General features: G+C 44.5%; 3 protein-coding genes across 5 annotated transcripts; 2 read left to right on the top strand and 1 right to left on the bottom strand.

The window, feature by feature from the left end:
- The first annotated feature begins 112 nt into the window (after positions 1–112).
- Positions 113–1,204, top strand: churc1 (churchill domain containing 1). The gene is made up of 4 exons (XM_015947440.3): positions 113–271; positions 407–542; positions 804–874; positions 960–1,204. Exons 1-4 carry the CDS (start codon positions 233–235, stop codon positions 1,050–1,052), a joined length of 339 nt encoding a protein of 112 aa, XP_015802926.1. The 5' UTR covers positions 113–232; the 3' UTR covers positions 1,053–1,204.
- A 2,886-nt stretch (positions 1,205–4,090) lies between these two features.
- ttbk2b (tau tubulin kinase 2b) lies at positions 4,091–11,325 on the bottom strand. Its single transcript, XM_015947438.3, has 15 exons — positions 11,184–11,325; positions 10,699–10,818; positions 10,355–10,502; positions 9,756–9,829; positions 9,530–9,670; positions 9,335–9,439; positions 9,096–9,161; positions 8,741–8,833; positions 8,244–8,369; positions 8,000–8,157; positions 7,605–7,794; positions 7,095–7,309; positions 6,528–6,996; positions 4,820–5,496; positions 4,091–4,644 (listed from the first exon to the last, which is right to left on the bottom strand). The coding sequence occupies exons 2-15, from the start codon at positions 10,765–10,767 to the stop codon at positions 4,293–4,295; spliced, it is 2,883 nt and encodes a 960-aa protein (XP_015802924.3). The 5' UTR covers positions 10,768–10,818; positions 11,184–11,325; the 3' UTR covers positions 4,091–4,292.
- A 3,513-nt stretch (positions 11,326–14,838) lies between these two features.
- Positions 14,839–21,946, top strand: mideasa (mitotic deacetylase associated SANT domain protein a). 3 transcript variants are annotated; one of them, XM_015947436.3, is made up of 12 exons: positions 14,839–16,431; positions 17,353–17,571; positions 18,005–18,371; positions 18,460–18,526; positions 18,616–18,758; positions 18,849–18,949; positions 19,070–19,145; positions 19,260–19,348; positions 19,688–19,831; positions 20,010–20,126; positions 20,207–20,373; positions 21,092–21,946. In XM_015947436.3, exons 1-12 carry the CDS (start codon positions 15,067–15,069, stop codon positions 21,342–21,344), a joined length of 3,108 nt encoding a protein of 1,035 aa, XP_015802922.3. In that variant the 5' UTR covers positions 14,839–15,066; the 3' UTR covers positions 21,345–21,946. The 3 variants fall into 3 exon arrangements, with proteins under 3 accessions (XP_015802922.3, XP_015802921.3, XP_015802923.3); XM_015947435.3 differs by having other exon boundaries at positions 18,846–18,949; XM_015947437.3 differs by lacking the exon at positions 17,353–17,571 and having other exon boundaries at positions 18,846–18,949.
- The last annotated feature ends 356 nt before the right edge of the window (positions 21,947–22,302 follow it).

The raw sequence follows: 22,302 nt of genomic DNA, 5'->3' as shown, positions 1-22,302 counted from the left end.
AAGTTTGAAGGCGCTTATTAGACATACAAAACATATGGACGTGAAGAAATATACGTTTCACCATTACTGCCAAGACCAAGGTGTTTTACTGCTCTAATAAACTTCAGCTAAACACCATTTTTTGTACGGAAGTGTAATTTATGCTACAGGATGAAAGCTAAAGGTTAGCTCTTTACTGTGAAGTGTTTCGAAACTTGGTTTTTATTTAATCTAAAACTCTTTTTAAGCTAAAATGTGCAACAGCTGTGTGCTTAAAGAGTATCCGGACAGGGTAAGTGAAGGCTGCTTTGAACTTTGCCGTAATGCAAGCTAATAAGTAGTTATTACACCCACAAATAATAATTAACAGATTGCTTTGTAGGTGTGCCCGAAACTATCTTTTTCTCCTTTTTTATTTCTTGTTCAGGGTAACACTTGCCTGGAGAACGGCTCCTATCTGATGAACTACCTGGGCTGTGCGAACTGTCATCAAAGGGACTTTGTTTTGATCAACAATAAATCCAGTGATGACGATGATGGGGAGGAAATAGTCACCTATAATCGTTAGTGCCGTGGTTAATTTGAACACAAAACTAGGACTCTAACACCACATAGGACCTATTTGTTCCAGAAATAAAATCAGACAGTGGCACACCAAGAAAATTTTCTTGGCCACCCCTTGGGGGCACCACCGATATCAGAGCCACATGATCATTATTTAATGCACTCCTGATTCTGTCTTGAAGGCTTAAAGCCTGAAACTTTAACTCATATTTGGTTTCTTGCATCCAAAGTAATCAACTAATTTACTTGTGTCTTTCTAGATGTTTGCACAAACTGTGACCATGTCATTGCCAGACACGAATACACCTTCTCTGTTGTGGATGAATACCAGGTGATCTATTTACTACAAATACTCATCTAATGAAAGTGTAACAGATTTGCTTTATTTAGTCTTTCATGCGTGTTTTATTATCCAGGAGTACACTATGCTCTGCATGCTGTGTGGAAAGGCAGAGGACTCCATCAGTGTTCTCCCAGATGACCCCAGACAGTCTGCACCACTCTTCTAGACCGACTGACCTTAACTCACATTTTTAGAGTATTAAGCCTCCTTTAAATGGCTTTTTAAGATGCATCCAAACAGAAATACCTTTCTATGATTGAAGAAAACATGCCATAAATTTCACTTGACAGAATTTGTGAATAAACCATTTTTGATTTATATTTCACTCATGTTTTCTAAACAAATAAGCCTAATTCTATAACCTTTTTCCTAACAACCTTCGTTTATAAGGTTCATCAGAGCAAAACCCTAAAAATCTTGTGTAGATATTTGCTATTTTAGACTAACATCAATAACAAGAAAAATAAAATCTTGTAAGCTACTAGAAAAAGAAGTCATCTCAAATATTCATGTATTAGTCTTTATTAGGGCTGAACAATTTTAGGAAAAGTTTAATTGCAATTTTTCTAGCAGAAATTGCGATTTCGGTTCAACTCACGATTTTCTGCATTGGCGGTTTTAAACGGGGGCCCACAGGGGCCCGGGCCCCTATAGAACTGGCCCTGGCTATAACACTGATGCAGAAACACCGGAGTCGGGGCTTGTTTACTATTGACCCTTTGCACCAACGTCACCTAATAACATAGGTCCACCATGGTGGACGGCAAAAGCATGTAAACAGTGAGCGACACTAGTACTAAACAAAGGGAAAAGTAGAGTCTGAAATTGTTTTTACGATCAAAACAAAAACAAAACTCCTCCAGCATTCTTTCAACTAGTTCATGCCCAGTTCAGTTATCAGAAGAAGTAGCGCATCTAGCGGGGGCTCATAGAGAGCAGGATGCTAACTAGCTTACCAACGTTAGCTTACGTTCTCTCTGCAGCTGTTCACTGATGTAAACATGTTGCTGACTTTGCCTGAATTCACCCCTCTGGATTTATAACTTTATGTTGTAAACAGCGTTTCACTTTACACCAAAGCTGATTTTTAAAAAGTCCAGATCCCTACCAGCTTCTGTTGCTGGTGGTGTTACCGGGTTCAGCTGCTGCTCTCACACCGGAATGAGAAGATCTCTGAACTCGGACGCTCATATAAATAAATAACATAATTTTAACACACGTAATCATACATCGGAGCTTTAATATTGTTAAAAATTATCTCGCTTTACACTACAGTGGACGGAGCGCAGCCTCCGTGGTGAAATACCATCCATCAGGATTATCAATAACTAGTATAAACACATCACATTTATCCCTGTCCCTGTCTTCCTCGTGAAATAAATGAACGTTAATCTTACCCGGTAAAAACACGTTCGCTGCAAATCTGAGGGCTGCTAGTCCGCTTGATTGATCGCTGCAGTTCATCTCCGTCCTCAGTCTCCATCAAAGTTATTAAAAAGAAAAAAATGAGTTGAGTTTACGTCCTTGTCTGTCAGTGCAGCCGACCACGCAGCAAGCTAACACCATTTTACTGTCAAATCAACTAAATAAAAGCGATAAAAGGCTACAAACGGGCTTGTTTTGCCTACCTTCACTGGAGTTTCAACGGGTGTAAACGGTCTTTTTGCCGTCCATCGTGGCAAAGGGGGCGGTCACATGAGTGGCGTGACGTCACGTGCAAAGGGTCAATAGCTGTTTCAGCAGAGCTCTTTGTGAAACATCACCAGCTGTCCAGGGTTTGGGCCGGAAGTTACTTTCTGTTTGTCCCACGCCAGTCAAAAACATCAACATTTTTTTAAATTCCAGAAATTAAAATCCAAAAATCTTTTTCATCTGATGTTCTAATACTTTGCCATTCAAAGGAATTTTGCCTCTGGCCATTATCTTTAAATCTGCCATTGGCTTAGAGATACCCTGTGACATTAGCAAGTACATTATGATGTCACAATGTCATTGTGAGCCTGTGTGTGTGCATTTGTTAGCGACTCCGCCCTCTCGGTCTGCCAGGCAACAGCGTTTGTTGCATTTTTCAAACAGGAAGTGGGAGTGGAGTAAGACTCTGGTAGTGGGTGACTTGCTCTTTAAATGTAATTCAAGAAAAACCTTTTTAGATATAAGATTGCAAATAAAGGGTCACTCACCAGTGCGTTAAAAGGAAAGATGTGCTGTAAGGCTTCGAGTGCGTAATACACAAGTGTGCAAATAATAGTCGTATTGAAACAAGGAGTATTGCGTCAGTGATTGCAACGCATGCCGGGACGCTGGTCGCTGTGATACTTTTTTCAAAAACCTTTTCTGGGCACGTCCAACCGGGAGGAGACCTGAAAGAAGACACGCTGGAGGGACTGTTTCTCAGCTGGCCATGGAATGTGCCCAGGTGGCTAGGGAGAGGGAAGTCGGGTCCTCTCTGCTTGGGCTATTGCCCCCGTGACCCAACCCAATAAGTGGATGATGACGGATGGATCTATAAAAATGAAAAATGGTAATCTACTAGAAAAATACTTTCTCAAATAATGACTCATTGGCCTTTATTGAGTAGAAGTCCCCCCCCCCGCCCCATTAGCACACTTATTAAACGTCATTAGTGCAGTTATTCCCAGGTGTCTCTGAGCCAGGAGCACCAACAAGAATCTGATTTATTTTATTCTTGTTCCGTTTTTGTTTCCATGAAGCAATAAAATGCGAGTCACTGCTGGTCTACATTGGGATGTATTTGATGAGAAGCAGTTCAATAAAAATACAGACGCATCAGCTGATTGTACAAACATAAAAAAATGCAAATATATTCATGCATGTTTACAACAGTGAGTGTGCACTTAAAATGTACGTTCTAATAAGCCGATGGTGGCTGCAGGACAAGATTTTTTGCGTGGAGTAAAAGCACACTATAACACTAAGATATGCCAAAAATGAGCAATTCATTATTATAATAAATAAAAAGAGATCATTGTGAGGCTGCATGCTTTGTACAGAAATGCTGATTTACATCAGTGTTCATTATTAGTGTTCCTAATGGCAAGTACACGGTTTTGTGGTTATTACCATTTTATTTATGGTACATATCTACAGTTAGATCTTTTTCGACTTTAAACTTGACTGTTTTGGTCTCGTTAGGTCTATGTGGAGTTTCGATAAGAGGAGCGAAATGAGAGGTAAACATTGGCAAGCTTATGATTCTCTCAACATTTTCCCACATCCGAACAAATAAATAAATAAATAAATACAATTTATCATACATTTTACATTACATACAGTACATTCCCTTGAGTAATGCCATATGTACACATGCTATGAGGGACTGGAGGTGAGGCGGCCTCTCTCCCATCAGTTGCACATTCCGGATGAGTCGTTTGTGTGAGGATAAAACTCATCGAGTCAATTTCCCAGAGCCTTTCCCCTCGTGAAGCGGACCTTTCCCTCTGGAGCTGTGGCTCCACTGACCCGGTTCTGTGGCCCGGTATTGTGGCTGAGCGTGCCGAGGAGGAGGGGAGCCCGAGAGGCTGGATGGTGAGCGGCTGCGTCTCTGCAGTGTCCCGCTTTCGCAGAGCTCTTGTCGGGTAGGGGAGGAGCTTAGCGAGCGCTGCAGGGAGGAGGAGGAGCTGCGTGGGCGAGGAGAAGGGCTGAAGAGCAGCCCGCCACGATCCTGCATCAGCTGGGTCAGACTGGCCAGGAAGTCAGCATCGCTGGTGCTACTGGCACGCACCCTTAACCGCCGTCGTCTGGAGGACAGAACAGGGAAAAGAAATTCATTTTACTGAAATGCTCTTCAACAGATTCCCTTCTGTGGGTGGTAAACACAAACTATCCCTGATGAATGTGTGTTTCAAACGTTTAACAGATATGTTCAGACAGGAACAGTACTAAAAGTGTACTGCAGTGACATTTTCTACGTACCTACTATCGACACTCGGGCGGATGGGCGGTTTTCCCGGAGGAGGTCGAGGCAAAAACCTGCTTGTGAGCTGGTCTGGTAGAAACGTGGCGCTCACAGGGCGAGGGATTTTACTTTTACTTCCTGATGAAGACGACAGGGAGAGAGGGTCTTCTCCTGCGCAGTCGGACCTGGAGCCCCGCTCTGAGGAGAGCCTGTCTCTCAGCAGGGCGCAGGGCAGGTTGTCGCAGGACAGAGAGGGAGAGGGCGAGTGTGTTGGGGACCCGGGGGCTGGACTGCTCCAGCGATAACGCCTATCCATGTGCGGATCCCTGCTCAGAGAGTCTAACGGGTTGCTGGAATCTCGTATTGGGATTCGACTCAGCCTTGGGGACGAGGGAGAGTCTCTTCTTCTCAGCAGAGCAGGAGGAGGAGAAGAGGAGACTGTGACAGTGCTCTCCACAGCGCCCCCTGCTGTGTCAACTTGAGGTTGCTGATTCGGTTCGGAGGAGCGATCGGGAAGCCCAGAATCACTCTCTGGATCTCTGTCGTTTGTCAGATGAGACGCAGGGCCTTTGGCGTGGCTTAGAACTGGGACCGGGACCAACTTCCCTCCATCACTCAGGTCAGATTTATAAGGTTCTTCTAGAGGTGCTGCATCACTCTTCTGTACAGGTGACAGCGGCGTGCAGCTGGAGGACTGAGAACAGTCAACAACAAAAGCATAAAGAACAGCTTTAGAATGCTTTTATTTTTTAAACTGTTCAGATATGTCAGATGCAATAAACGCCACAAAGGTAGCATTTATACACAATGTGAAAATTATTATGTTTAACTTAAAAATCTCAAACATTTAAATGTAGTTACCATTGAGTAAGTCTTCTTTTAATTACTGAAATTACAGACTCTCCTTGAAGTAATCCTAAAGTAGCTGTACTTTTAATGACTCATTTCTAAAGAACCTTTCATATGTTCTTCCTTGTTTGTAAATATTTATAATTTCTTTCTACAGTATTTTATTATTTGTGCTCTAAGTTTGATTTTTTAAACATTTATGTGGATTGTGAAGTGAAGAGCCACCTAACAATTAAAGGGACTTTACGGACTTTTGAATTTTTATGCTCGCGATTGCGAGCTAAAGGACCAGTGATGTCCTTTGTATCTGTAGCATTTATATCCTTGATGACAGCTGAAACAAAGTTCAAAGAACGGTTCGGAGCGAAAATGGCTATTTTGTTGCTAATTTGCAGGAAATATCTAGAAGGAAGTTCTACAGAAAGTAGCTAAGGGTCCTCAGAAATGTAGCTAGCTTTGTCACTAGGCATTAGGAACAGCGACAAAGTGGCACTGCCTCTCTCTCTGCTGCTAAAGCTACGGATAGCAAATGCTACGGGCTATGCCTGAGCGTGAACGCGCATGAAGCGGCCTGCTCGACCCGAGCATCTCTCTTTTTCTGTGATTTTACAGAAAAACAGGCAATCACAGTAAAAATGCCAGGGCTCATTCTACAGGACCAGGGCATTGCAGGAGAATGTATGAAGAAGAAATTTATTATTTCTATACGTTTTGGCTGTCAAACTTCCTTATAGTCCCTTTAAACACAATAATAACACTTTATGTGGATTAATTCAGTTCAGCATATGGAGAATACAAGCCTCTCCTATTTAAAGCATTCTGAACGGAGTTGACCTTAGACTCAGAACTCCTCACATTAAAACACCATTCTCGTACCTGCTCCATCTGGGCTCGTCCCATCATGACTGAAGGCATTTGTCCCAGCATCCCTGGCAGCCTCCGGTGGCCCAGTAACCACGTGCCAGGCATGGCCATCTGCGACAGGACAGGGCTGGTGGGCACTGCGGGGCTCGTCTGGCCATCCTGCGGCTCAGAGGAGCGGTTCTCAGCTTCAGCTATAACACAGGACTCTGTTTTGTTTTCAAGAGCATCAGCTGGAGGCTTGCATCCTCCAGAGCCGCCGCCTTGCTCCAGCTCCAGCATCACCCACTCCTGAGAGTCTGCCTCCTGAGGAACGGGGCTGACGTTGACAGCCACAAAGCCACTGCTTGCTGCGGCGTCTTCTGGGTCGGGAGTTGCTGTGCCGGATTGATCCTCGTTGCAGGACGGCGTTTGCCGGCCGTGCCCCTTTTCAGGTATAGATTTTTCTTCAACATGACAAAGAACGGGCCGCTGTTTGCCTAAGCTGAAAAAAAAAAAAACAGGGTGAGATTCAAAGCATTAAGAAAAGTTTCTATTTTAGATTCAAACATTTGCTCATTTTAATTTACACTGAGGACTTACTAAGCCTCGAGAAAGCGTTCGATGGTGGGCTTTGGTTCAGGTGCGAGCCTCTTTTCAAAAGCCAAGCTCTGGCTATGCCTCATCCTGCGGAGCAGCGGTGCAGCTCGGTCTAAGAACATGGTCTCTGACCTCACCCGTCTAGGGGAACTCTGCACGGAGCCAGTGTTGGGACTCTGGTTCCCCTGGTTCTGACTATTTTCATCCTCACTCACCACCTGACACAAGCACATACAGAGGAGGCTCAAAATCTGGGAACTGAAGCAAAAATATCCATCTCTGCCTGAATTTAGATGACATCAAAAAGAGTCTGAGACAGGAAGTGATGTTTGTGTGATTGCCTGCCGTAAGAGACGCCGAGGCAAAGTACATTTATGCAAAAACTATACGGTAATGAATTCGGAACGCCAAAGACTTGAACATACGACGTGCTGACCGATGCACGAAGCAGCTGCATTAATCTACAGCAGCTGAGAGCTAAAAGCTTCGCGCCGTTAACAGCCCCACTCTAACCTTCCTGATCTGCGCCTGCGCGTGTTTATGGTTGCGGCTGCGGTCCATCTCTTCCCATACATCTGCACCGGGAGTGGTCGGCGTCGGGATGGGGGGGCAGTTGTCAGCATCGCTGAGGCGTTCCCCTTGAAGGACATCCTCTGTGTTTTCTCTCTGCAGCTCGCCGGGCAGCACCGAAGCGTTGGCCATGCTGCTGGGACAAAAAAAGGAAGGTCACCCTGCAAGCTCTTTAATTTAGAGCGGTGATTTCTCCGGGTGTTGATCTGAAAAACTTGCAGCTGGAGTCTATCTGAGTGAAAATGCAGTAAGTGCTTATGAGGATGAAAAAATTCAAGGGCTTAAATGACAATAAAAAGATAAGTGACAGTTTTTTTTTAAATTGAAGCTTCCAGGACCCGAGGTACGCTGGGGTGAGGCGAGTGAGCTGCTGAGCTGTGTTTGCTGCGGCAGTGGTGGTCAGCATATCCTCTGAATCACATTTCTCCCAGTCATAGGGGTCATTCTCCAGCACATTGTGGCTCTTCATGGCCTTCTCAAACACCGACATCAGGAACTGTCTCATGAGGAAAAAAAACAAAACAACAAGCATCAGCATTTGACAGCCAGGGGAACAGGCAAACGTTAAAAACCATGGCCAACCTGATAGTCAGGCTTAGTGAAGTAGTCCAAGGTCATGATGTGATCCAGGAACGTGCCGAACTCCGTCGGAAGGTGCTTCAGCATGAGTTTGTGGTCGTACGTCTCCTTTAGATTTCCCACTTGCTCCTGGAACGAGAAGGTGGAAAAGCGACGTTCGTGTGCGTCTGAACTCCAGATTCAGATTTTTCAGATTTCAGATTTATTGGCCAAGCAAAATTACATTTACAAGGAATTTGGCTTCGGTAGATGTTCGCTCTCTAAAACATACAACAACCACAAAAAATGAGAATAAAAATACCTAAAAACACATAAGAACATGTATACCCACACACATGTTCATTTACACACACACATATATACATACACACACACACACACACACACACACACACACACACACACACACACACACACACACAAACATACTGAATAAGTATTAAAACCTATAACAACTCCATAACTAACTCCAGATGGGAGGTGGCCGTGCTAACACGTACTTTGTCTTTAATTTTTCTCCAGGGAAGCTGGCCAACCATGAACTCAACCAGCATGTAGAAGAGAGACCACAGGTCATCGTGGCGGCCCATCTCCTGCAAAAGCAGACACACGAGACTAAGGAGTCGAAGTTATAGAGAACGTAGAGGTTTGGTGGAGATAAATGAACTATTTAGCAGTTTACTGACAAAAAGAGTAGTAAATAAGTTGTAAACAAGATGCTCTAAAAGTATCGTTTCAACAATGCAAATCATCCTCTCGGCATTTCCAAACGTGTTTACTGCAGCTTCCCAGCAGACTTGGGGTGAATTTCCTTCTGAATCTGCCCTCATGAGGAAAAATGTGGTCAACCCATACCTTATTCTTGTGAGCGTTGACCGAAGCATATCGCACAGTTCCTCTGAAACCTGCCACTGGACGCGGCTGAAAAGAGAACAGAAACTTAGTCAAACAGGCGCTGAAAGAAAAACTGAAACGCTTTTTCCAACTGAGCTGATGTTGATATTAGCGGTGTAAACAATATTCAATGGTCACGTGTTTTTTGACAGGGATTATAGTTAAAGAATGTCTTTTAGTGAAGTTCATAAAATACTTACTGGACGGACTTCTTGATTGGAGTTGGTAAACTGACGAGCCAAACCAAAATCAAGCATATAGCAGCATCTGCAGGTACTAGCAAGTCTTCCCATCGCAAAGTTTGACTTCAAATTGAACAGGAAAACAAGGTTGACTGTGTTTGTAATTTTGTTTGGGAAATCCAGTCGACTTTTTACACCTGCAGGTAAACCTACTGGCTTAATGTCACGGTGCAGAAAGCCGACGGAGTGGATGCTTTCGATGGCCTCTAACATCTGCTTGCCCAGTCGTAGAGTTGTAGAGACTGAGAAGGTGCCACGGGTCATTGTCCGGCGCAAATCGGCCAGATTCCTCCCCTGTGGAGCAGGAAAAAGGTGCTGCGGCATGACAGGGAAGAAACGTTGGATGAACTTGGTGACCGACAAGAGGCGAGGAGCTCACCTGGAGTTCCATTACCACGTAGTTGAAGCGATCGTTCCTGCCACAGCCCACAAAGCGGCACACGTGGTCTTTTCCTGTCAGAGAAACTCGGTTTATTCTAGACAACATCTCTAGTTCGCAGAGGTCGACATGTTGCAGTCGTGGTAAAGAACAAAACAGGGACACACAGCAAACGGAATTTAAATATTAAACAGGATCGCGAAGACTTTTGTCAAATAAGTAAACAACGTGAGGGAATCTAGCAATTTAAAACACAGCTTTAGTTTCCCCCTTCTGATTAGATCAACAGGACTATGTGTTTCACCCCGACACGTAACCTTAGCATCCTTAGAAACTTCTATTTCAGAAACGTTTGGCCGCTTTTTTGGTTTAAAGCTAAATGGAAAATGAACAGTCTGATAACTAAATTTGAAGCAAAATAAAAAATTTGTATAAAGTAAGCAGCTGACACCATTGTTGTAAAACTGAAAGAACGAGCAATCATAATGATTTAAACAGAAGAATTGTGACAGTCAGTGTAGTTTTTGTTGTCTCCTTTGATCAAATCTTCTTACTCCACGAGAAACGCCTCTGTTACTCTGTCCAAAAGCATGACTTACCCTGAAGTTTCTTTAGCACAGCCACCTCCATCTTCAGCACCTGTTTAGGTTGCTGGGCGGACTCAACTTTTAAGGCAACGGTGGCCTGGCTCAGCTGATCCAGAACTTCATAGATCTCCCCAAAACCCCCTCCACCTATCTTCCTCGCCTGAAATTAAGGCAGCAAGAAGTGGTGATCAGCTGACTCTTCTTTGTTTCTTTTTCTTCCATCCTTTCTCTCCTATGTATTCTTCTGGTTCAAAGATTCACATTGTAATTGTTTACCAAATATGATATGTTTGTATTTGTGAATAACTTAAATAAAATAAAAATCAGCTGATTCTTCTTTCTTTAAAAACACTCACCACTTTCCACCTGTCCCTGACCACATCTCCCACTGACAGGATGTCTGTGTGCTCCACAGCTCCACTCATCCTGGGTCTCAGCTGCAGCCTTCACCTGGCATCGGTGTCGCAAGCTTTTCACTGCAAACAAGGAGATCTTTTTAAATCCACCATTACGCTGCTAAAGACACAGAGAGCTTAAAAGAACGATAGGATGTCGCTGCGCTCTGACAGGAACATGCTGATTAGACGGCTTCTCACGTCTCTGGTTTAACACGTTAGCTAGCAGATAATAAAACACTAGTAGCGGTTGTTTTGCAGCATTTATTCAAAGCGAAAACACAGCCGCAATCACTGAATGCAAATGTTACACACGTGGTCTAAAAGATAAAACAGTTTTGATTTATATCTCATGTTAACAGCGTTCATTCCTGCGGCAGCGGCGGCTAATTAGCATCTTTCCCTATGGATCACCGTTAGGAGGATAACCCCCTCTGACCGCTTACCTCGCTTCGGTGTGCCCTCGTGGCACCAACTAGTTCATTAAATCCAAAAAGTCTCCATTCCCTAAATCCGCTCTGAGCCACGCGAGCCATTCCAAGCAGCTTTTTATTTAGGAAAAGTGGTGGTGAACCATAGCAGCTAAGATTAGCCACCGCTAGCGGGCAAGGATAGGGAACGATGCATATCCTTGATGACGTCACGCGCCTTGAGTGTTCTGAATGGTCAGAAACCTCCTGCATCCGAGAAGGGCAGGACGGTGTCGGTACAGGATCTGCTCGGGTGCAAGATCGGCTCGGGGTCCGTCGACTGCCGATGACGTCTAAGTAGATGATTGGCTGAACATGAACCTTACGGAATTACGTAATCACGTTACGTTGTTATCACGTTACGTTGGTCCAGGCAAATCTTTCTATTGGAAAGATGGACAACTTTTACAAACAAATCCATCATTACCTCTTTGAAAATACACTTTTAGCATAGAGCTGCATGTATATTAGGGCTGAACGATTAACTGCATGTGCAATTAAATTGCGATGTGACAAAAGGAGATTTTCTAATCTCAAAGGCTTCAATTTGGCAGCGAGTGGTTAGCGTAATGCTAATATACATGGAAAAACCCATAGGAATGCTAATGCTAATATCGCCGATTACATTATTACAAATTATGAATTAGAAACGTGCCAAATGATTACATTTGGAGTATTATAGAAAGTAAAAATACCATCAATCAAATAAGTACAGACAGGTATTTTAGTAAAGCCAGGAGATTTTCTAATCTCAAAGGCTGCAATTTGGCAGCGAGTGGTTAGCGCAATGCTAATATACATGGAAAAACCCATAGGAATGCTAATGCTAATATCGCCGATTACATTATTGCAAATTATGAATTACAAACGTGCCAAATGATTACATTTGGAGTCTAATAGAAAGTAAAAATACCATCAATCAAATAAGTACAGACAGGTTTTTTAGTAAAGCCAGAAAACTTTTAACTCCAGAGTTTTGGCTAGCAGCTACAGTCTATGACAAGACGTCAAAAACTCTAAACACAAAATACTTAAATAAAAGGGACACACTTCTTTCCTGCAAATACAATTTCACAGGTGTTGCTAATACCTATGATTCTTCAAGCCAAGGGATGTGCTCAAAGAGGAGTTCAACATTATGAATAAGATATATAAGAAATAGTGTTTTATTTTACAAATACCATTATAAACACAAACTTATGTCTTAAGAAACATTATTTTAATAACGAAAGTGCTAAATTCTTTCCAACAGTATAGATGTGTAGAGCATTTTGTCCGAGTCGGTTTGCCGTACTTTGACGTCATCGGGAGTCGAAGGACCCCGAGCCGATCTTGCACCCGAGCAGATACTGTACCGACAACGGCTGTACAGTCACATCACCACAGCTTTACTCATTAATAATGCATTCCTTCAAATCAGAGCAGAGAATATAATGTCCAAAATTCACGTTATAAAATATTGTCATTTGTAAAGGAATACTAGTTTTAAAACGTGCAGAAATAATTTTGAAATGTCTGTTTTAACATTTGCTGATGACAGACAAGGTTATTTTTTGAAGATATTCACATTTCAGTTCTTAGTCAAACAACATTTTAAATATAATGACAGGATTTTCTAATGTATTATTTACTATTATTTATATATGTTTCTATGATATAGATGTCCATAATGTTCATTCTTGTTGGGAATGCTCTGTACTTTACAACGGAAATTAAGCTTAATTTATTAGATAGTTTAGTTGAGGATAGGATAGGGCGGAACAGGACAAGGTAAGACTATACTTCTTAATTTAGCATATTTTTTCACTTAATATTTTAACTGTTTTTCCTAAATATTTTAACAATTGCAAAATTGAGATGATCTAAGGTGGATTGCAGAATCTGGAAGGCAGAGTTGTGTCATGATCAGCAAGATCTCTGCATCACAAACAGGACCGTGGAGCTAGCTGGGTTTTCAAAATCAAACATGTCAAACGTGGGGCTCAATAGCAGTATTTCACAGATCAGTCAGTGAGATCAAGGTGACTGACCTATGTGTTCAAAATGAACTGAGAAAGCTGCAATTTATTTATTTTTATTCATAAGAAGATGACTATTTATATTTTAAAACATGTTGTTGGTAGGATTCTGAAAAAAAATTCTTAAACGTTTTTTAAGCTTCTGACCCACAAAATGATAAAGTCAATCATTGAGAAGTGTACAAACATTGCTCAAAAGCTGAATAAACAAGTGAATACTGAACACACGACTGGCTTTGACTCTGCTTACACTACTTATTTCTATTTTTACTCTTTTTTAACATTTACATCAATTTTAGTGAACAGCATTCATTTTTCTCTTTTTTATTTCTGTAAATTATATACAATCTCTATTTTAGTGTTTCACGACCCACAATTGGCGACCACTTCACTATTAACAGGTTTTTAATAGAATACGCTCTCAAAAAATAGATTATAATTTAATTTCTGTCGCATAAAGCATATAAAAATAAAGAACGAGCTTGGATTTCACCTCAGCGTGTCTAAAATCTCGGCGTCGTCCTCTAAAGATCAGTCCGTGTGATGAGACCCCGCCTCCGGGCGGTTCGCGACATCTAAACAAGCGCACGCGGATACAGCAATGGGCGTGGCTAGACGATGGGATTGGATAACAGGATGTGAATCGAGCTGTTTTGGGGTGAGGCGGTGCGTTTGCGGACCTCCAAGTTTTTGCGCATTTGCGCAGTTTCGCAGCGCTCTGAACAGTCTGGATAAGCCTCAGCAGCCTTTTCGACACAGCGGAACTGAAACGCGACAGTGCTGAAATCCGAGAAAATACCAGCAGCCGCCGCAGCGCGGCAGCATTTTGCCTCATGCTTGTTTTACCCGTTGAGACGGCTGTGGTGGAGTGTGTGTTGGGGGAAAGTTGTGGACATGTTTTCCTGGAAGTGTGCGTTTTTACAGATACGCTGTGCAACGTTGGAACCACGCCGTTGAGGAGCCTTCCGTGCCCGTCGGGGCAACTTGTGCGGGGTATCTTTCCGTGTTATCGCTAAGTCGCCATATTGTGCGCAGTCAGTGAAACTCGATGGGAAAGTTGTCAGAGTTATGACACTCGCTGCGCACAAACCCTGCATGGAGCTGCGTGCAAGTCGACTTTGATCGAAACCAACGGGACTCCATGGAGCAGCTCGGGGACTATTCTGATAAGGTAGGCGCACTCCCTGTCCTGAATAATGCGCATTAATCTGCGGCGTTGTCTGACTGCACGCAGCTCCTCTGACGCTTCCTTGTTGCTCATTTGTAACATTACATTACTGGCTATCGCTCGGGTGATTGCACGAGCCCCTTCGTTTCCTGTATTTCTTGTTGTGCCAAATGGCAGCTCCTCTGCGGGCGCTTCCTGTTACCTGCCGCCGCAGAACTTCAGCTTGTAACGTCTCCTCTGCACGCACCTGGTCTTGTACGTCAAAATACAGCTTTTATCCTCTGCCCTGCGTGTTAATTTCACTTTTCGCACGGGGCTGTGTGCTAGTGTAGGCCTCAGTTTCCTCTTTGCTGCAGGCGACTGCATGTCGACTAAACTCTTTACGCTTCTCCTCCTATAAAAACAAATTTACGACTCCCCTCTCTCTCTTTCTCATAAGGTCTGGCTCCCTGAGGAAGATGAGAAGAATGGACAGCAGACCTCTCGCATTTAATTGCTGAGAAGTGGGCCGCATGTTCCCCCACCCTGCACTTTCCTTTGGGATTTATGTTTCCTCCCAGATCCCTCTGTATACACAATTAAAAGAGTTCCACGAGCACACTACAGAGGCATTACCCAAGTTTTGCACACTCCGAGATTCATACTAAGGACATCGTCTCTAAAGGCTACTGCTATGAGTCTCCCGTCTCAGGTTAATACTGACAAGAGCAAGCATCAGACTCCAGTCATGAAAGAGGGCGTGCAGCATTCGGGGGAGGTTTATTATGGTATGGGCCCTCCGGTTTTAAAGCCGAGCCACGGTGACTCTGCCAGCGGCTCCAGTGTGTACAACCCAGAGAAAGGGCACCAAAGTCTGCCGCACTATCAGCAGGGCGCGCCGGTGAAGTGGATGCAGGACTCCTTACAGGCGTCCAGCTGGTCCCAGGATGCTCCAATGCAAGCCTGGGGTCAGAACTTCGGCCCCTACGCGAGTGGTGTGAATGTAAGGGATCAGATGGCCTTCCACAAAGGAGTCCACGAAGGGGTCCCCATGTCGATGGGAGGGGAGAACCAGTTGCCGGCTCCGGTAGAGCAGTACAGAGATGCCGCCCAGGCTCAAACTCAGGGGAGGGGGCTCGAGTGGGAGCAGCATGCTGCAGCGGCGATGCATCAGGCTCAGCTACAGGCCTACCAGCACAGCCAGGGTCAACCTCACGTGCCCCCTCACACGCTGCAGGGACCCGTTCTGCAGCCTTTTCAGGCGTTGTTCAGACCCAACAAGCAACAGTTCTCGTCTAATTATTACTCAGTTTTCCCCGGAAATAAGACGATCTACGGGGAGCAGCCTAAGCCTCAGCAGCAGCTTATTCACCCGATGCAGCAGCAACAAATGCATCAGCAGCAGCCACAACAACAACAACAACAACAACAACAACAGCAGCATATGCACCAGCAACACCACCTTCAACTACAGCAGCAGCAGCACCAAATCCAACAGCAACAAATGCAGCAGCAACAGCTGCAGAAGCTGCAGCAGCAACAGTATCACCAACAACAGATACAGCAAATGCAGCAACAGCAGATACAGCAACAAGAGAAAACACAACCTCAGGCGCAACCAAAACAACAACAAACTCAAAACTTTGGAGCGTATCAGCATCCCGAGTCTCATCCTCCCGACTCTGGGGTTAAAACAGAAGAGGTGCAACTAGGAGAGCTGCAGCCGGAGGCCCAAACGGGAGACGCTTTACTAGATCAGCACTCCGAGAAGGTTGACGCGGTGGCGCCAGCTGGCCCTCGGCGCTCGCGTCGCATTTCCAGAGAGGGACAGTCCCCGCTGGGTCCCCCTTCCACAAATATCTGGTCTCAAGCCACCAAAGAGCCATCTCCATCCCAGAATGGAGTGGTTCCGGCTGCAAGAGGAGGGGAGAGCCAAGCGGCGTCAGGAGGAGTCATACAGATCACCCGTCGGAGGAGGAGAGCATCCAAGGAGATAAACCTGGAGACTTTGGCTCAGAAGGCGTCAGAAATGGAGTCTCTGCCTGCTAAAGTGGTTAAGGTGTTTAAAAACTGTAACTAACAGCAGAAAAAAAGAGTTTAAAACAGGCTATAGGCTAACTGGGAACAGCAAAGCTTACTGATTTGTGCAAGTGATGGCAGATTTTTTAATTTTGCGAACGGCTGAGCAAAGAGGAAGAGCCTTGTTTCAATACAGAACTTCCCTTTGGTTTACAAAATCCCTTCTTACGATTGTTTATCCGACTGCTGCAGCTGTCGCGCCTCGGCCGCCGAAGGTTGTTGCAGACCAGCCGAGCAGCTGCTGCAACAACAGATAGGATTTTGGATTTATTCAACATTAAGAAGGAGGTTATTGTCTTTGTGAGAAAGCCGAGCCTGTCGCCATTCAGGATTTAGAATGTTTACAAAGTAGGCGGAGCCCCCACCTAGACAAGTTGTTTTCTTGTGTAGCAGCTTTTGCTACGAGGGAGGTAAATACTCAGATGCGGGTTGGGGGGGGGGGGGGGGGGGACGCGGTTCTCCGCCTCGGACGAGTTGGGAGGCTCGTTCTGGATTGTGGTGCAGAGCGAGCACGCCGACCGTACGGTTGGAGCAGCTGCGTGTCTGCACACCTCCACATTCCTCAGGCCTTTCTCCCAGTTGCTCGGCGGAGGCAGGGAGGGGCCGGGCTGTCAACCTGCAGGGCTACACTCCCGTTCTCCCCAAACCGGTTTTATCTCGGCTATTCACGAGCCAGAACGGTTGGTCTGTGGTTGGTTAGATGCACATTTTTGGATGAAGAGATAAGGAGTAATTGCTGTGATGTCATGTTTCTAATTTAAAGAATAAAGGGGATTTAGGCCAGCTTAAAAGTTTATTTCTGGTTATTTTAACCAGAAGTATCTGGGATTCATTCTCATAATTAATTCTAAAGTTTGAAAATGTGTCCCATTTTTCCTCATCCTCTGGCTTTGTGTCTCAGACAGAGGACGGCGCCTCCTGCAGGCAGGCCTCCATCACGCCGCTGGTCATTCCCGTGTCCGTGCCCGTGCAGGGGGGCCAGGCGGAAGCCGTGGCCGGCTGGTCTCAGGCGCGGCTCGGCGCGGGCGAGCGACCTGCAGGACCGGCGGATCGCAAGCCTTCTGTCATCGTGGCTCGTCGCCGGTCGCAAAAATACACGGTCGCCGGGAGCTTCAGCCAGGTTGGTTCTCGGATCCGCACGTAACCTCCAAGTCCAGGTTGTCACGGCAACCAGAAACCTCACGGACACCTCAGTCTTTATTTTAAGAACGTTTGCTGAAGAGATGAGCCTCGAGGTTTGTGAAATTTATGCTAAGATCAAAAGAAAAAAAGCTCAATGCACAAACTGGATTTAGCTTTCCCAGGTTGGAGTGAATATTTGGTGCATTTAGAGATCAAAGAGGAAAGATTCACTAAGAGTTGAGGTAAAGTGTTGGCTCACGCTGCAGTGGTTTAAGAGACCGCTGGAGTGTTTTGGTCAGAAATGTAATTTTATTTACTCCATGGTTTAGTGGACTGCTGAGACGGAGTCTCTCAGTTAGAATATTTATTTACTTTTACATTTTCTGCTTTCGGAGCTTTAACGTGCACCGCGCTGCTGCGCTTCGTTCCAGGACGAGGACAACGATCCAGGGCAGGATGAAGACGGGAAGTCCAAGTTCAAGCGGCGGACTCGTCCCGAGCCTCTCATCATCCCTCTTCCCAAACCCTCCACCCTCATCCCCGCCTCCGTCTACTCCAGCATCACTCCCTACCAGAGCAACCTCCGCTCTCCGGTTCGCATGCCGGACAACCCTCACGCCCCGCCCCCGTACACGCCTCCCCCCATCCTGTCACCTATCCGAGTGGGAACGGGGCTCTACTTCTCCGCCTTCCTCACCAACATCGCCGTGAGCAACCAGATCCTGCCGCCGCCGCCCCCCCCAGCGGCGACACCGAAGTCTGCCACGTGCAGCTTGCTGCGTTCCAGCCAGTCTTCAGGTTCTCGGATACCTTTAAGCTGTTCCGCTTTTTAAAAATAATTTGTTGGGGGATAATGAATAAATTTTCCATCATTTGTTTCTTTTAGTGAGTTCAGACATCACACCGCCAGTCCTACCCCTGATCTCTGATGCCACACCCGTGTGCCTTGAACCGTGAGCCCCACATCGAAGCAGGTTTCTGCTGTTTTTAGGGTGTTCCTCACATCTTCACGAATCTACGCGTTTTTTATTTTCACATCCAGGCGGATCAACATCGGACAGCAGTACCAGGCAGAAATCCCTGATTTGCAACAGCTGCCTTCCTCCCAGTTCGACCAGCACAAAGCTGACTTGGTTTGGCTCCCGTCGGATGCATCCGACTTCAATCCCGGAGCCCGGGATAGCAGTAAGAGTCTCCCACAGAACAAACCGCTGCTCGTATCTCGTGTGTGTGTGTGTTTATGAATGCTCTCCCTCTGCCTCCCGTGCCCAGTAGAGGATCTGATGAACATGGCTTGTTCCAGTGTTTTGAGTGGGGGAGGAACCAACCAGGAGCTGGTTCTACACTGTTTACATGAATGTGGAGGCAAAATCCTCGTGAGTAACGGTGATTCGTTTGAGCCGAAGCGCCTGCTGCAGCACGTTTTTCATGCATTCTTCAGATGGGAGTTTATTTTCACTTCTCCTAAAAGTTGTTTTGTCAAACTCTCCGCAAAGGAAACACTGGAGCGTTTGATGCTTCACGACTCTGTTTTCCCCAGAGGTCATCACCTGGAAGGTTATCACTACTCAGGTCAAAACGCTACATCCCTCCTCTTTGCCTTTACTGTATTTTGCAGCTTTTAGTTTCCCTCTAAATGTGAATTTTTTTTCTCGTAAATCGTGTTTATGTGTTTTCGCCCCCCAGGCTCCGACAGCTGGTCTGCAGAGGAGAAGTGTTACTTTAATAAGGGGATCAGCGCTTACAGGAAGGACTTCTTTCTGGTGCAGAAACTGGTAAAGTAGCTTTTTTTTTTACCCATGAAAAAAAAATCTGGTTTTCTTTGTGGATTAGATCATTTATTGTTCTCAGACGTAATGAAAAACAGGCTTTTGCTGATGTTTTTTTTATAAAAAAAAGGTTAAAAAGACAAGATAATCAGACTGAATAAATCACATCCTCTTTGTGGCAGGAAGTCTGGTTTGTAGAAACATCAGCAGTAGCGGTCATGCGTCTCAAGACTGCAGCTTATGTGTCAATAAACAACTCTTAAACGCTCAAACCGTAGCAAATGAGCACTTTTTAGGAGTTCTGGTAGACTCTTTAGATCGTGTGCGTTTGCTTTTGCCTGAAAGGTGCGGACAAAGACCGTGGCTCAGTGCGTGGAGTTCTACTACACGTATAAGAAGCAGGTGAAAGCCGGGCGAAACGGCAGCGTGACCTTTGGCCCTCCTGCTTCACCGCTGGAGAAGCACTGGGAGACGGCGGTGGACGTCAAGGTAGAGCCGAATCTTTCGTCTTCTTTTTAGCGTTTTAGGCAGAAAAACGGTGGATTAAACGGCAATCAGTCGAGACGACGGCGTGGGAAAAGCAGAAGGGATTTAGCGAGAACTCACCCACAGAAGAAAACAGAGTTTTTTCCTGTAAATGGAATCAAATGTTTCTGGTTGATCGCAGAGCTCACAGCAGCCAAAACCGACTCCGGGAGCGGCGGATGAGGAGGACAAGAGCGACAAAAGCCACGAGAGCAGCCACCAGGCGAGGGTAGCTCAGTCACTACAGGTTCATGACTACGTGAGTATTTCAGAGCAGCTTTCACACCAAAACCTGCTTTTTTATTCTACTTTTACACGAGTGTGTTGGTGTTGCTTCAGGCAGGAACGGTGCTGGTGATCAAAGAGCCGGACGCTGCGAGGAAAGAAGTTCACCACTCAGCCGGACCTCACAGGCCTCGAGCCGATCCTGCAGCAAAGAAGCCCAAAGGGCCGGCGAAGCCCCCGCAGGATCCAGACGCTGTGTTTCCGTGCAAGAAATGCGGCAGGTGGGATGCAGACTTGTCATTTGTCTCCGAACTGATAACAAATTCTATCTGATTCTCTTGATTAAAATGAAAATTCCCAGTTTTTTAGAGATGCACCCATTCTGGTTTTGAGGGTTAAGCACTGATAATTAACTTAAAAAACTGATGGTTGCATGAAAATTAGGATTTTTGAAGTGAAAACCTGATTATGGTGGTTATTGTGAGTTTACACATTTCATTTGTTTAAAAGATGAGAAAAGTCTTTATAAAATTATATATAAATTATAAAAAACATGCTAAAGTTAAAGAATTAAAAATAGTTTTTCCATATTTAAAAATCTGGGGAAATGTCAGAATATTATGTAATATATAATTAAATTTAAATAAACTTTTAAAAATGATTTAACTTTAACATATCTGTCTTCCAGTTACAGCATTACACCACTGGGTGTCACTGTAGAGCAGAAATTTTATTATTTAAAGTTTAACCAGCATCTTTTTTTTTGGCATACATATTTTATTCTATTAAAAATTTCAGATATTCTGTGTTTTACATAAAAAAACTAAACAAAAAGGACTGAACAAAAACATTAAACTGGAAAAAGAAAGTTCCTGGATGTTTTTACAGCTCTCCAGAGCAAAGCAACGGGTTAAAGTTACGATGGAAGTCCATTAAATGCGTTTTCTGTGTAGCTTTCAGCCTTAGTGTAAATATTAATTTGGTTGTGTTTCCATTTAGGGTGTTTTATAAAGTGAAAAGTCGCAGCGCCCACATGAAAAGTCACGCTGAGCAGGAGAAGAAGGCTGCAGCGCTGCGTCAGAAGGAGGAAGAGGAGCAGGCAGCAGCTCAGGCTCGAGCCAGGAAGGTGGCGGCAGCGGCGGCGGCGGCTCATCAGGGAGGAATTGGAAAAGCAGCGATGCGGCAGGTGGAGATCAGCAGCCAGGAAGACTCATCTGAAGTAGAGGATGATGACGATGAAGACTGGCACTGAACAGCAACAAAACGAGGACAAAAAAACTCGTCAGGATTTGGAATTTTGTGCCATTAAACTGTAGAAAAGAACAAAGAGAAGAAAGAGTTTAAAGCCTCAGGAGAGGCAGAATAAGCACAGAGAAAAATGCTTTTTGGTGTCTTCCTGTTGATCTCTTTATGACCAAAACCGTCTCAGTTTCACCGTTTTTACACCATCAGTCACACACACACTCCACTTTTTGTTATAAACACACTTATTCAGCATCTTTTCATCCAAAAGGACCTTTTTTTACATCTTTTATTTAATTTGAAAAAGTCAAAATCATTTTACTTTTATGGCTGTGTAATAATACATCTCAGTGGAAGAAGATCAAACGCTTTACGGCAGAAGGGCTCATATCTAAAACCCTCCCAGATTATGTGGCTGGTTTGTTGTACACTTTATTTTTACAAGTTTTAAAACAGATTTTTGAAATGAATGTGTACAAATAAAAGTATATATGAGATTGCTATATATTTATGATGCAGCGTTGACAGTGATTCTTTTTGGTAATGTAAAGAATTATGTTGGATTCAACATGAATGGAAGGTTTAAAGTGTAATAAAAAAAATCTTTGTTCATGGGGAGTGGACGCTTTATTAGGACAATGTTGGACCAGCAGGTGGAGACAGACGCTGAGTTTGGTTCGGGTTAAGTCCCACACACTCAAAATCAGACAAATCAATCATTTATAATATATATTAGTTTTTCACTGTGGGATTTTTGCAGGTTAAAGGAATACTTTGCAACTTTTTCATAGTTTTCAATAAATTTCTTGAGCCAGGGTGTGCTAAAATGACCCTTTACAGGGTTAATGAAGTGTCACTCAGCTTCTATCACCCCATGTGGCCAGAATATTCCACTTGCAACTTCAGAGTGCCAACATACCTGGCGCTGCAGTCTGCCTCCAGCACGTTTCCTGCATATTTTAGATCAA

This window comes from Nothobranchius furzeri, chromosome 2 (assembly GCF_043380555.1).
Source record: "Nothobranchius furzeri strain GRZ-AD chromosome 2, NfurGRZ-RIMD1, whole genome shotgun sequence".
Lineage (NCBI taxonomy): Eukaryota > Metazoa > Chordata > Actinopteri > Cyprinodontiformes > Nothobranchiidae > Nothobranchius > Nothobranchius furzeri.
Note: the sequence above shows the minus strand (reverse complement) of the source record. Positions and strands in the feature narration are given on the sequence as shown.